We start from the raw sequence: 15,301 nt of genomic DNA, 5'->3' as shown, positions 1-15,301 counted from the left end.
CCCATGACCTAGATGGTCGTAGGGGCGTAGGAGACATTTCCATTGACATTGTCTTTTTAAATATTTACATACATATTTTACTTTTTGTTTTTTAGTAGTTAATTAACATGTTTTAATAATACACTGTTTTTTTCATACATATTTTCTTGTTCTTGTATTCATTTTTTTTATTAACATATATTTATCCTATTAACATTGTTTTTTTTTTTTTTATCCATACATGTTTTCTTTTTATGTTCATCTCGGATTAACACTTCACTCTTCAAAAACCTGCATTTTCAATAATAGTATAGTAAACTATAGAACGGCACTCCGAGAGTACATACTGTAAAATTCTCCTACATAAGATTTCACCAGAAAATAGTTTATTTTTATTTTTGTATCTTAATGCTGTGTGTGATTAGGCTAATTCACTACAACCCATGTGTGATGATACGAATTTGGTGTAATGTTGGTTATGTAACCAGCCTTTCAACTAATAATAGTTTCAGTTGACTAATATTAGAACAGCAACGCCAAAAACAAACATTAAATAAAATTATAAATCACACATTTTAATTTTTTGCTTCTTGTACAAAAATGAAGTTTTTTGGAGAAGTACCGGTATTTGTCGAAAAATCGCAATTTCAGTTTACTTTAAGACTGCTTACCGGCTTTTGAAAATTGTCTCCTATCTTTTAACGCTAGCAGGTCTGAAAATAGTAGGCCTATTAAAAGTGGTCCAGAATTGGGACCCTGGTCCAGATTGCCTCCAAAATTTAATGAAGTGGTCCTTCACCACATATTTATCTGTATTTTCATTTTGGTAAAGAAATGTTTGAGTAATCCTGCTAAAAAACAAACAGACAACAAACAGACGCGCGATCGACTAATACCTCCTTGGTAAAATATAAGCTGTCTCTTTTCCGACAAATTTGAATATTGTTGGAAAGTTAAAATGCCGTAGATAATTTTTTAGTTCGACGCGGATAACGGTTTCCCTTTCTTACAAGAATTAACGTTAAAAGTTACCACAAACAATTACAGTAGTAGTTTGATTAATTATTCTACTATGGACTCTTAATAATAACATATGGTTAGTGTTTGTATTACGATAATTACGATACCCAAACAAAAGTAAAAAACAGAGGCGCTTGTTAACGGTATAAACGTTAAAAACATCATCGCGTAATTACTTTCTTTTTATATAACAACATCTTTATACAGGATCACACAATCAGGTAAAAGAAAACCTGTTTTTATTGTGGTCCTGGCTTGAATACAAAACAAAGGAAAAAAAACGTTTAGTTTTGTGAAAGAAATGAGATCTATATGTGTAGCGTTGAATGATGCAATTGTTGGGGATTATTTAATTTCAGTTAATAAGTTATTGTTGCATATCTTTGATTTCCTTTTTTTTCTTTACAATATCGATTGTATTACTTTGTAAAGGTAGAGAGAAACACTGATCTTTGTTTGTTTCCAGTTAATTTTAATTTTATTAGGTGACATTTACAATAACATTAACAGTATAACAAGGCCATATACATGGCTGCAGTCGCGTTTACTGACCGACCGACCAACCTGTAGAGTAAGAGCACTTAATTTAGCGGTAATTATTCAATATTAATAATAACAATTGCATTGAAGGCCATACAAATGAATTATTCCAACAATACGATACGATATGGAGGTTAAGTGTAGACCTGTAAAATATGCCTGTGTGTGCAATACGAAATACCAGTATACGTAACAAAAATGAAAATAATGTAAATAATGACATATATCATGTGAAAAAAAGTTACTTCTATATCATCCAATATAGTGTCAAGTTTGTAAGATGATATCGGTACTTACATTTCCAGAGAACTTGACGTTTCGCCTACTACTACTATAGTGGATCATATAGAAGTAACTTTTTTTCACATTACATTATCAGATCCAAATGAACTTATTTAATAACATATATCATAATAATAATATTAGGCCTATATCAGAATTGAAAAAAATGGGTGGATCCGCCCCACTGTCACGTTACAAAAACCAACAGCAATGCAGCAGTACTGTACGACGGCATGATTTTTAATAAATATTTAAAAAATTAAAATGTTAAATCAATCCAAATTAACATTTATTTCCAAAACGGTAGCGTCACTAATAAAGCAAATGCTTGTGTCAGGGACGCAAAAACAAAACAGACAAAAAGCAAGCAATATATAGATGCACACATACTTGCACTGATGAAGGACTAGTGTTGCACGAAAGCTCTGATAACTTTTCTGGCTGTTTTACTTTATCGTTTTGATTTAGCTTTTTTGCTTTTTTTGTATCTCAAATGAGATCCAGCCACTGATACCCACAGCATTGCCATTTTTCAGTATTTTGCCCTTGGATTTATTATATATATATCACTGAATGAAAATGACAATAATACATCTCCTGTTACGATAGAACACCCGGCAAACAGCTCCGGATAAAGTATAATGCATGGTCTATATTTAACAAAGAATTTCTCGAAAAACATTTATAATATAGGCCTTTCGTGGACTACTTTTATGCGATTTCTGTAATTTAATACCAAAAAAAAATTATTAACACTGTCTATATAACACTATAAAAAACAAACCTCCTATTAAGAGGACACCTTCGGGATCCCCCCCCCCCCCAAACAAATTGTCCTCTTAATAGGATGTCCAAAAGGAGGATGTATTCTCATTTTAGTTTTATAGAGAGAAAATACTTATATCTATATTGACGTAATGTGAAATATTTCTCCTCAACACCTTCTTTTTTTTCAGTGTGCTAGCTTGATATTACCGTAATATATGATATATAATATTACAGGTTTTTTTTTATCTTTCGTGGTTAACAGTAATAAAGTTGATATTAGGGATATATTAGCTTGTTTGTGTCGACATGACGTCATAAGGTGTAGTCGCGAATAGAACTCGATTTTAGCAGAGCTGGACGACGACTATAATAACAGTTTCAAGTCGTCGTAAAGTTAACGTTATGATTTTTCTTCTTCACCGGGCGTGAATGATCCACACGTTGGAAATCCTTTTGGTGGATTTGGAATTTCGTCTTCTTCACCGACTTGAATAATCATTGCCATTCCCGCCTTGGAAGAAATGGAAAAAAAAACGATGCATTAATAGACTGATGATTTTAAACTTCGTAGAATTGTTTTTTATTAGATTTAAATAACTCACCAGTGAGTGGTACTCCACGTGACAATGAAAGAACCAATAACCGGGGTTTTCAGCCTTCCATCTAATGATGACGTAACCACCCGAAATTATATTCACCGTATCCTTTACAACCGCTGATTCAAGCGGGATTCTTGGTAAACCATCTACAGAAACGAAACGGAAACATTATTATTTTTTTCATATTTGTATTACGTATAATGTCTACGTATAATTAAACCGCTTTGCATTGCAATATTTTCGCTGGATCAACGACTTGGGCCTCTAGCCTATATGTTATATTTACATACCCGAGTATACGGTTTCTACACAACAAAGTTAGCGAGACTATACACATGATACTAACTTACCCGGGTCAATCTGTATGAAACTCCAAATTGAGCGTAACAATCTGCGCAAATGTCTAAACCAATCGGCGTTGTAAGTGCCGCCGGTTAGTTCAAGATTATTCTATCTAAGTGTATAAGCTGGTTAAAGAGTTCTCGAGTACAAGGCCTGATAGAAATTCAAGCCATATTGACCACCCGGGTAATTTGGTCCATGGGTAGAGGAACAAGACTGCTAAAAAAGCAGAAAGAAAAAAGAAAATGTATAGGACCTACGTGTCTTATCAAATTCGATTAATTCGTCAGCACTTATATTTTTAAGTCCTTGTGCTAATAGTCGAAATGATTGTCCATGAAGATGCATCGGATGATTGATAATATGAACATCATCAATCACAACGAACTCCACTACCTTAAAAGAAAAGTCAACGGTTAAAGATGTATTGTCCCCCTGAAAAAATAATTATTTTAATTTTTTTGTTGAATAAGCCATTTTAATGTCATATAATAGTTATCCACTTTGACCAAAAATTAGATGATAAAAAAAAGTATTTAACTGAAAAAACTGTAAATTAAAGCAAAAAATAGTAAAATTGGCTGCAAGCCAATAGATTTTTGGTTGAATTTAACCATTTATTTTGTCATTTTATAAGGGAAAACATTATTTTTTTTTTCTACGGAAGTGATTAACTTTATTAAAAACTACAAAATAGCCTATTCAAAATCTTATTTAATTAATCTTCATTTTTCATGTTTTTGGGGGACAATACATCTTGAACAAAATTAGAACGTAAATATACGGAGACTGCGAGAAATGGCGGGCATCAACAAATAATGTTTTCCACAATAATTCAACTTCGAAAGGGAAAAAATCACTGGCAACTTAAGATAATAAGAGTTAAACTACAGAGAGTTAAGCTTGGTCCCCACTAGAACGTAACGCAATGACGTAAACGCAACGCAAGCGTTTTAAAGCTTGGTTCCTACTAGAACGTAACGCAATGACGTAAACGCAACGCAAGCGTTTTAACCAATGACAAGTGAAGTTATAGACAGTTAGCAATCACAAGCAAATAAGCCATCGCTTGTGATTGGTCAATTCACTTGCGTTGCGTTACGTCCTTGTGTTGCGTCGCTAGTGGGAACCACGCTTTAGTGACTTGAGTCTCTATGTCTTCCCTCGTCCAAAATTAATGATACTTCTGTTGCTGTTTGACTTGTTTAGTGTATGTAAAAATACGTTTGATTTCGGTCGAAATAATTAAATTGAATTGAATAGAAGTAGATTTGAATAGAAGAAGGTTTATGTTCACACTACTAAACATGGTAAAATGTATAAAGTTACCTGACCAAGTTTAACTTTAGCAACCAGAGGGCAACTACAGTGTGTATTATTGCATTCGGCCAACTCTGTATTGTTATACCCTGGGTACGTCCTGCACAAATCTACGTTACCATTTGGCTCGAATGAAACAAACGGTTTATCCGGAAAATCAAATTGTACTTGATTCATGGTGAAAAATGGAGAGTAAGTTGTTCCAGCTTCTGGTCTATTCGAAGTATAACTGTAGGATGAGACGCCCATGACGACATAATATACAGTATCCACGTGGTATAAAGCCGGATCTACAGGTTCTACAATGAATTAGTACATTAAATATTATATTTGTGAATAAACAAATTAAGAAAATCGGTTTCTTAAAAAAACAGCCGATATCCGAACCAGGAACCTTCTGCTTGATATGCAGACGTCCTTCTATTAAGTATTATTAGGGCACTGAGTGGCTTTCATGGTATGGTTCGAATTCTATTGGCGTACGTTTTAACAACACTTTTGTACGCACGTGCAACAGAGATAGTAAATGCGAAAAGATAATTAAAAGACATTGTAAGACAATATTACAATAGTATACAATATAGGCTACTAGAAATTGAGAGTTTTGATGACGCAATGCCCCCTAAAGACACAAACTGAATGTTTATATTAGAACCCTTCTATTGGATACCTCTATGGCCGTGTATAAAATTGCAAAATTGCCTAGGCCGTCTGCTAGGCCAATGTTTTTCAGCTCTCGTAACGGGAAGTCAAATTGCTTTGGAAAATTTATTTTAAAAAAAAATCTTACGTAATGCGTGCGTATCTTTAAATGTGTATACATCTGTATCGTTATCTTTAAGTACGGCTGTTGAAAAAAAATCACGTTGTTCTGTGTTGTACTGTGTACAATTTACATCCATGGTTGGTGAATTCTTGTATTTTAATTTTGCTGCACCAATCGCAGGGCATACTGGGTTGGGTATACCAACTACGTATATACAATACGTTGAGGGTTTTGCAGACGCCTTGAGTACAAAATCCACTCTGAAATAATTAAAAATAAGAAAGAATGCTATACACATTTCTAAAAAAAAAAAATACCTACCAGCCATCGACATGTCGTAAAAAACAATTGCGTGTATTGCATTGATTGGATTAATGCACTATTACAGCATTTCTAAGTTTCTATTTGAAAAGCCAAACCAACAATGCGTCACTGCGCATGCGTAAACTTCTCCAAAATTGAAACAACAAGTTATTGCGGTATAAAATATAGTTTCTGCAGTAAAATATCCTAAACGAAATAAGTATGTAAGTTCATGAAACCGTGCCCACAAATAAACAAATGATGTCAGCTCCATCCCTTGAATTAAAATGAACAATTTAGATTGGAATTACCTCTCACCAGCAGTAAAGTATAAAGCATCCACTTCACGAACCGGTTCCATTTCAAAGCCATCAGTGGCAATGATCGTTATCGGATGGGATTCGACAGTAATTCTTACAATACACTCACTAAATGAAGCATCTACTATTCGCATCCGATATCGGAAACCTTGTTCTACTTCAAACACTGTGATAGGAACATCCATATCAATGTCCCTATTGTGACTTCTGCCATTGATCAACATGGTATCTGTATATCCAGACGACGGAACAGCATTGGCAATCGCTAATAAATACAGATCAAGACTTGAAATACCTAACCAGTCGTTAAATAACATGTAATGTTGTGGAAGGTCAAAGTCATATTCTTTACTGTTGAACTCTTTTTGTCTTGGTTCCCTGACAATCAATGCTCCGTACAACCCGTCACCTCTCTGAACACCAACGTGAGAGTGCCACCAATGGGTACCTGGCGGGTCTGCAACAAACTCGTATACGAAAAAGGTTGAACTTGGTATGGGGCATTGAGTAATCATCGGAACGCCATCTGCCCACACGGTGTTAAATTGATGTATACCATGCCAATGAATTGTCAACGAACCTCCATCTTGAAGTTGGTTTTTGACTTTTACGCGAACAGTATCACCATGACAGACCTGTTAAAAACAAATTTTAAACAAATAGTTGAAACATATTTAGATTATATTTGCAACCAATAACAATAACTCCGTGAATGAAACAAAATTAATATTAATAAGTCAATATAAGTGTATTATTATTATTATTAACTAATTCAGAGGGAAACTTCTAATGTAATCATCACTAAATTAGAAAGCATTTTACAGTTCCAATCCTCTGGATTTATTATTAAATTTGATGGAGTTGTCTCTTTACTAAAGCCCTATCTACACTATCAAACCTTATGTGACAAACAAATATGATGTACTCATATTTGGACATGATTATGTCATATCACTGCCATATTTGAGCACATCACACTTTTTTTGTCAAACTAGTTTGATAGTGTAGAGCTTTATACCAAATCGTTCTTTAGTCCATGCCTATACGAACCTGTATGCTTGGTCCAGGTGACATTCCATTCACTGTCAAGATAGATCTACGTGAACCATCTACGGTAAAACATTGAGGCAAATCACAGTCTTGTCTGAAACCAGGACAGTCGATGCAAGCCGCTGCTAACGTATACCACCAAGCTACCGTAAACTCAAATTCGCACAATCTCGGTTTAGCGGGAAACTCACACTCACGAAAACAGTCACTTGAATTATTGACCATCAGGATATCTTGTTTATGAGTACATTGTAAAGAAGTGCAAAGTATAGCTGAAACAAATAGAATTTGATAATCAAATTATTACAAAAATACTATATTGAAAAAACGACATTAATTACCGATCTATATCAGTCTAGACGACTTCAAATATTGTTTTAATTGAAAATATCCATTAAAATAACTCACCATGATAACAGAATATAAAAATACATGAAGAAAGTTGTGCGATATTCATTTTGATATGCACCTCTAATCAGCGTACAATAATCCAGAAAACAAATGTTTTCACCACTGATTCAGATATCTAAACTAAGACTAAAATAGACTGGACTAAATAGTGCGGGTAGTCCCGAAATAATATACTGTATTGAATATTCATGACATTTTCTGCGGGGTCATTAATAGTCATCCCTATGTCAAAAAAAGTGCCTTCGTGTGCAGATCAGGGGGAAAGTGTAAACATTGTGTTTTATGAATATTTGAATCATGCTGGTTATAAAAACCCATGTTGTCAAATTTCTAAAATTCATCTGACCTCAATTTGAATGTTTTGACCCATTAAAAACAAAATGATCCTATCTTTGCAACGCTTAGATTAAATGAAATAATTTTAGTGTCAAATTATTTGGGAGATGCATATTAATATTCGTTCTAATGGAAAAGTTTGTCCAAAAATGGCTGGAAGTATGATTTTTGGCATATTTGACCTTTGACCTACATATCATATAACTCCGTAACTAATAGTTGGACAAACTTTAAATAGGGCTCAAATTAATCTGAAGGTATTATGTTTCTATTCAGTCTAATAAGAACTTTTTCAAGCAAATGACCCGAAATATTTTTATTGACCTTTGACCTGTACCGGTAGTACAAATTTCTATAATTTCAAAAACTATTGGCCGTAAAATGGTTGTTTTTGTGAAATGGTTCGAAAAATTTACATTTATATGTTGTATAATAACAACATTTTATAGAAATGTAAAATAATTCTATTTATGATCACTAACTTTGTAATTTATTAACATCACTAGCATTTGTTATAATATTAAAATGTGTTATATTTGCTGATTTTAAGCACTTCACATGAATTTATCAGAATTATGTGTATTTAATATTAAGTTTATTTTTTTTTTTATATAAAGAAAATTTAATTATCTATCAAATAAGACTATTTTAAAATTATTATAGCTAAAACTTAATTAGATACAGGCAAAAAAGTGTATTTTTACTTGTGTGAACAGCGCCCTCAATCTTCATTTTTTCCCAAAAAATATCACATTTTTATGTGGTTTCATAAACTTAGCTGGTTGTAACTTTGAACCCTATATCCGTGTCTTGTCTGTCTTGTGCTAAAACTCGAAATGACTGTCCATGGAGATGCATCGGGTGACTAGAAATTGGTATTTCGCTAATCACAATAAACTCTATTACCTACAAAATTATCCAAATCGTTTAATCAACAATCAATGCATTATTATGTTAATTTAAAGTTGCTGACGAAATTGTTTGTTCACATTGACAATTCACTGTTCCATTTACTGGGTGAATGTGTCGAAAGCTTATACGCTGGATTAGCTTTTAGACAGCATTCGCGCAAATAAATTTTGATGTAGTGGAAAACATGCTTTATTAACTAGAAAGTACCGTACTAGAGGGTGAGCTCGCTTCGCTCGCTCCCCCTCTAGGAAGTGTAGACGATGGTTCTCGAAATGATAATGTTCTCCTTGTACGTTTTCTGTCGGTTACCATTATTGAAAACACATTCGTAAAACTAAACTACTCTGTTTCACAGTGTCTTAGATGATTAATAACATTTTAAAGTATAGTGTTTATTGTTTAGTAGAGACTTTATAGGGCGGAGGTGGGGAGGCGGAGTTCATTTGAGGGAGGTACTTATTCGAGGGATATACGTTACATTTTTTAGTTTTAATAATATGGTACGGTAACATTTGTAATCAAATGAAATCCTCTAATAGATATGAAAAGTGGTAAAAACGAATAACAAATGCTTGGTAAATTGTAGACAGTGCGATGAATTCTACTACAACAAATAGTATAATTGTGTTATTATAAATGTGGATGGACGTTTATTAGATAGTTGAGTTGGGGATGGGGATTATTATTCAAAGTGATGCTTTATTGGAGAGGCGTTTATTCAAATAAATACCATCCTAATAATTATTACTACATTATTTAATTTAAACATCTTTTGAAACTAACTGCCGTGACAGAGTGGGCCGTTTCGGCCCAAGAAAGAATCAATCAATCAATCAATCAATCAAAGTAACATTTATTTCTCTTCTTGTCTTTCATAGAAAATAAAAATTAACAGTAAATATGATTAAAATAAGAGGGGCAACATTCCTAAAAAGCGAAGCTTGTATAAGGCAGCCCATAGAAACTGAAATAAAAACAGGACAACACGGGAACCGGAAAGAGGACAAAAACAGTAGGCCTAATGAAGACTTTTAGTTTCAGGGTACCGAAAAGACTAAATATCAAAACTACAATGAGTGAAAGGATAATTAAACATAGGCCTAACTCAATAAGAGGTGCAACATGGGCAGACATCTCGGTCCTAACGGGACACAGATAGCCTACTTATTCCTGCCAGCTTACTCAATAAAACTCAGCTATCGGGATTTCACTCGATTTGATTTTTAAACAAAATTTCTTATCATAAAATCTCCCTATGTAATTTTATAATACTATTCCCCACAATATATTCCGAATTCTTTATGGCGTATATTTAATTTGATCTTTATTAATTTGCAGTGTAATTTTTATTTTTTAACTACTGTACCTTCACACGCGAGGTCCGTTCCTAAAATAAACAAAAAACTGAAATGACTATGACTAATGGCCAACTTGAGCTCCAGTCCTACTATCTGTTTTTTTCTTCCGTCTTCCAATGGGACACTGTATTGATTGATTGAAAGTGCCTGTAATCTTCCCTGAGATAGATAAGGTAGGTATCCAAGGCGGAGATTTGTACCGAAGTTTTTCCATTGTGCTCGCCTATGTCAGAATTAACCATAATTTATATATAAATTACCTGGCCTAGCTTCACTTTAGCGACGATAGGACATTTACAGGCTGTACTGGAATCTGTACTGTTATTTATATCACAGTACTGTTCATCGACATACACAGTGGTATTCCATGGAGGCATTTACACGCGCTGACGTCATCATCTGGTTGTAATGAACAAACGGTGTATGAGGATATTCAAATTGTACATCGTTCATGATAAAAACTGTCGAGAATGTTGTTAGGTTGGCTTCTGGATTCGACGAAATAAAAACGTCGGAGCGCATGCCCATTACCACATAGTACTTCACATCAACAGTATTCAAGGCAGGATCTACGGATTCTAAAATAAAACAAAACACGACTGTAGAATACAGGATAATAATAAGGTAATACAAAGATAATAGGATAATTCTTTTTTTCCCCAACGAGACACTGTGTTTAATAGAACATAAACACAGTTAGATTAGTGTGGTAACAAAACTATACCTTATTTAAAGGGGAATTTGGGAGCCGTCAAAACAATAGGCCTATATACTATATCTTATGGCTCAAGTGGCTACAATGTTGGTATCATTCACACAAAAAACAGTCCTATATTTTAAAATAAACTTTTCAATGACTTTTAGGAACGTCGTCAAACTAATACCTCAATTGCCATTAAGCTTAAGCTCTGTCTGCACACAAAAATGCGATGTGCCAATATATGGATATCCTATCACTACCAAATATTATTTGGGCAGATCACACTTTGATAGTGTAGACTGAGCTTTAGTCTACACAAGCAAACTCGCAGTTACAAACTAAAGTGATCAAATTTCCTATAGTAATTACTCTGTTTCTAGCGGGCTTTTTGAAGTATGCACCAGTCATGGAAAAAGAAAACCAAAATGATCCCCTTTCTGAACTGTGAAGGGCGGTTACAGAATGAACTGCAACGAAACAGAACCCAACTGACTGGGTAAATATAAATACTGTGTTAACTTTAAAATATGTTATATCTGAAATTACTATTTATTTAAATTAAGATTTAGACGCTAAGCGATGTGGTGGTAGCTTCTGCGACAAAGATGAAATTTGTACCTGAATACTTGGACCAGGTGACATTTCATTAACCGTTAAAATTGGTCTACGTGAACCGTCTACCGAATAACAGCGATATGCACTACAGTTTTGTCGGACATCTGGACAGTCCGTACAAGCCGCTGCTAACGTATACCACCACGTTACCGTGAACTCAAATTCGCACAATCTCGGTTTAGCGGGAAACTCACACTCACGAAAACACTGAATTATTGACCATCAGGATATCTTGTTTAGGAGTACATTGTAAAGAAGTACAAAGTATAGCTGAAAAGGAAAACAGTACAATAATCAATCGATTAGTAACACTAAAAATAATGCTAACCAATTACAAATGTACAACCTATACATTTATAGGTCCATGCTTTTTTAATCCTTCATTTAGAAAAAGGAAAAACATTTATCAAATAAAAACTTGTTTTCTAATAATTTAATTTATTGCGACAAAATGAACGTATCTTCGTCACCTTACCCGTGTTTCAAATAATAAAATAACTTTTCTTACCAGAATTAATGATTATCAAGATTACTAAAGTAGGTAGGTAATAATAATAATAATAACAGGATTTTTATAGCGCACATACCACTCAAGAGTGCTCAAGGCGCATTCAAAAAGGTGTTGATTAATTTCCATCTTCTCCACTTTCAGGCAGCCACGATTAAATTCACTTTTTTTATTTAAAAAATGTATAATAGTAGGATATACACTTGACATTGGCAAACCTGTTAACTATACTGGTGGTATTACCGGACATTTTGATAGTTTAAAGATGTATTGTCACTTTAAACACACAAAAATGAAGGTAAAAATATTCTAAATTTAAATTGGCCATATTAAAAGTAAAATTAAAGTTAATCACTTTAAGTCGAAAATTCAAGCCAAAAACAACAATTTTACGTACTTAACAGCTAAATTAATTTGATTACATTTCGTCTGGAAATCGTCACGAGCGAAAGTAAACAAAGATTTCAAACCATGAGTATACATTATGCATGATGCTAATTAGGATTGTTTACAACTCGTCACGGTTGAGAAGGTGTTTTCACACAGATCGCGAGGAAGTTTTATGATTAATGCATACCGAGTAGCCAAATAAGCTCGTTGCATTATGAGATATGTTTTGATCGAAAACTTTGACTGGAAGTCAAAGTTATTTTTTGAACCAAAAAACATCTGTATTGTATCTATTATGATACTTATCCTTCAAAATGACCCACTTTTTTTCGAAATCTTATTTGTTTTTGTTTTTTGGAATTTGACAAAGGGACAATACATCTTTAAGTAGACTTCTTGCATAAATTAATTCCAATCTACATATCATTATATGTTATACGGGTATCTTAACAAGCAATCATTTCATTTCATTTCAAAGTAAGTGTTTGTATAAAGACAAAACGTTCAAATAGCTTTAGGATAGTTAAGGGTCTTTCACACCGGCTAAGGTTCAGATTCGCGTAACATGCGGCGTGTACAGTTAAGGGGCCTTTCACACCTGCTACGGTCAGGCTAAGGATCACGTCACATGCGGCGCGTACAGTTAAGGGCTTTTCACACCTGACCAAGACCTAATAGACTATTATTGTTATTGATTCGGTGCGTTTCAGTGAAAAAGGTACATGAAACTGTGAAACAACAGAAAAAAAGTACCGCATTATTGAAATAATTAATGTTGTCTACCACCAGCAATTTTATCCTAATTTTAATGAATATTTATTAGCAGTCACACTACACAATAGCAACTAGCAGAACAGAATCTCGTTGATATTGATTTTTAATATACATCGGTATCTTTGTTCTTGTTTTGTTCGTGTAAATATATCGAAATAATAGACGCTTATTGATGATTATTATTTCATATCAGTTATTTTCCGTCCTCAAGTTTGGAATAGGACTTAATCCTGCATTTCATAGTCGTCTGGTAAATTGTCATGTTTTGTAAAAGCTTACAAAAGTATGTTATATCATTTCTCCTGTTGTTCAATTGAATGTCTTGATTTGTGGTGGTAAGAATGTTTAATGGTTTGTTTTTAAGATGAACAACACCATGTTTTCTGGTGTTGTAGGTCTAATTAGAAAGAAGTAAATATGATTGCAACCCTCTTTGTTTGTACTTAGACTTCTACACTCCTTCTTGAAAATAAATTACATAAAAGTAAAGCGCGAACAATTAAAAATCCTCCCAAAATAACAAAACATTCAAAATGTTAGAATGTAATGTACTTTACAATATTTTATATCATAAAAACCTACCGAGAGTCTAATGAAATTAGAAGCCACTCTTAGTCAGACATTATATCGGCCTAAAAAGTGGGCCGATTCGACCCGTCACACCTGAATCATCCCGCATTCAGCTATTGGCTATATTAGGCCTAATTGCCACAGGTTGTTCTACATCTGTTTTACTTAAACTTTATAAATGTCTTGTTCTTCCCCATATCCAATATTGCTCCCCTGTTTGGTATCCTTATCGTCAATGTCATATTAATAAGATAGAGAAAATTCAAAGAATGGCAAGTCGATTTATCCTTCATCAACGAATCTTAGATCAGCCATATTCTGACCGATTAACTAGACTGAATTTGATGACAGCTGAATCAAATCGAGATTATTTTACCGTTATTTTTGTTACAAATATATTATATAAATTACAGAATAGAATAGTTTTATTTTAAATATGTTGACTATCAATTGTAGGCATTTGGATGTTCTAACTTTTAAACACCTTGCATCCAAAACTGATAGTGGAAAGCATTGTATCCCAACCAGATTTATTTGTTTGTGGAATTCAATACCGGTCAATATTAAAGACGCCTTTGTATGCGGAAGTTGGGTACAATTTAAAAACATGTTAATGGACCACTTTAAAAACACTATGCCTCTTTAATGTATACAATTATGGTATTAATATTACATATTTACATTGTTTTATGTATGTATGCTTTGAGTGCTGCCTTATGGCGACAGTGGTCCTTTGACCTCTTTTGCCACTCCTTGGCACACTCAAGTTTTGTATTGTTTTAATGTTGCTAAAATTAATAAAATAAAATGGATAGAGGGGAATTAAAAGGTGCCACAACGTTTGGCTTAGTGCAATATGGCACCCAACAACTCCCTCATCCAACAACTCTCTCTGGTACCCAACAACTCTCTCTCCCTGACACCCAACAACTCTCTCTGACACCCAAAAACTCTCTCTGGTGTACCCAACAACTCTCTCTGGCGTCAAACCTCCACCACTGCTTGATTTAACGTAACAACACTTATCATTTAGTAATATTATGCAGTACTGAGATTTTGACTACATACGTAATACAAAACGCAGTACCGGAATATAAAGCGTGGTTCCCACTAGCGACGCAACACAGGGACGTAACGCAACGCAAGTGAATTGACCAATCACAAGCGATGGCTTATTCGCTTGTGATTGCTAACTGTCTATAACTTGGCTTGTCATTGGTTAAAACGCTTGCGTTGCGTTTACGTCCTTGCGTTGCGTTCAAGCTTTATCAGTATTGCTATAATATTTAACAATTTTCATGAAAAACCAACACACAAATATCTATAATTATTCTCCGAGAAACGTACGTACGACGTCGTGAACAAATTTTTTAGTTTTTTTCGTTTTCTGAAATGTAATACTAAAATAAAGGCTACAATATTCAGTACATTTCCGAAG

At 33.8% G+C, this 15,301-nt stretch overlaps 1 protein-coding gene across 1 annotated transcript; it reads right to left on the bottom strand.

Annotated features, from left to right (window-relative positions):
* Positions 1-2,626: 2,626 nt before the first annotated feature.
* On the bottom strand, positions 2,627-3,920 carry LOC140050003 (uncharacterized). Its single transcript, XM_072094986.1, has 3 exons — positions 3,791-3,920; positions 3,192-3,334; positions 2,627-3,100 (listed from the first exon to the last, which is right to left on the bottom strand). Exons 1-3 carry the CDS (start codon positions 3,876-3,878, stop codon positions 2,990-2,992), a joined length of 342 nt encoding a protein of 113 aa, XP_071951087.1. The 5' UTR covers positions 3,879-3,920; the 3' UTR covers positions 2,627-2,989.
* Positions 3,921-15,301: the final 11,381 nt, after the last annotated feature.

Source organism: Antedon mediterranea, chromosome 5 (assembly GCF_964355755.1).
Source record: "Antedon mediterranea chromosome 5, ecAntMedi1.1, whole genome shotgun sequence".
Taxonomy (NCBI): Eukaryota; Metazoa; Echinodermata; class Crinoidea; order Comatulida; family Antedonidae; genus Antedon; species Antedon mediterranea.
Note: the sequence above shows the minus strand (reverse complement) of the source record. Positions and strands in the feature narration are given on the sequence as shown.

What these genes read in the sequence shown, in the direction of transcription:
- LOC140050003 (XM_072094986.1), bottom strand. Translation starts at nt 3,878, where the DNA reads ATGCATCTTCATGGACAATCATTTCGACTATTAGCACAAGGACTTAAA. An exon ending in AATCGAATTTGATAAGACAC is followed by an intron (nt 3,335 to 3,790) that starts GTAGGTCCTATA and finishes TCGTTTCTGTAG; the next exon opens with ATGGTTTACCAAGAATCCCG. An exon ending in ACGTGGAGTACCACTCACTG is followed by an intron (nt 3,101 to 3,191) that starts GTGAGTTATTTA and finishes ATTTCTTCCAAG; the next exon opens with GCGGGAATGGCAATGATTAT.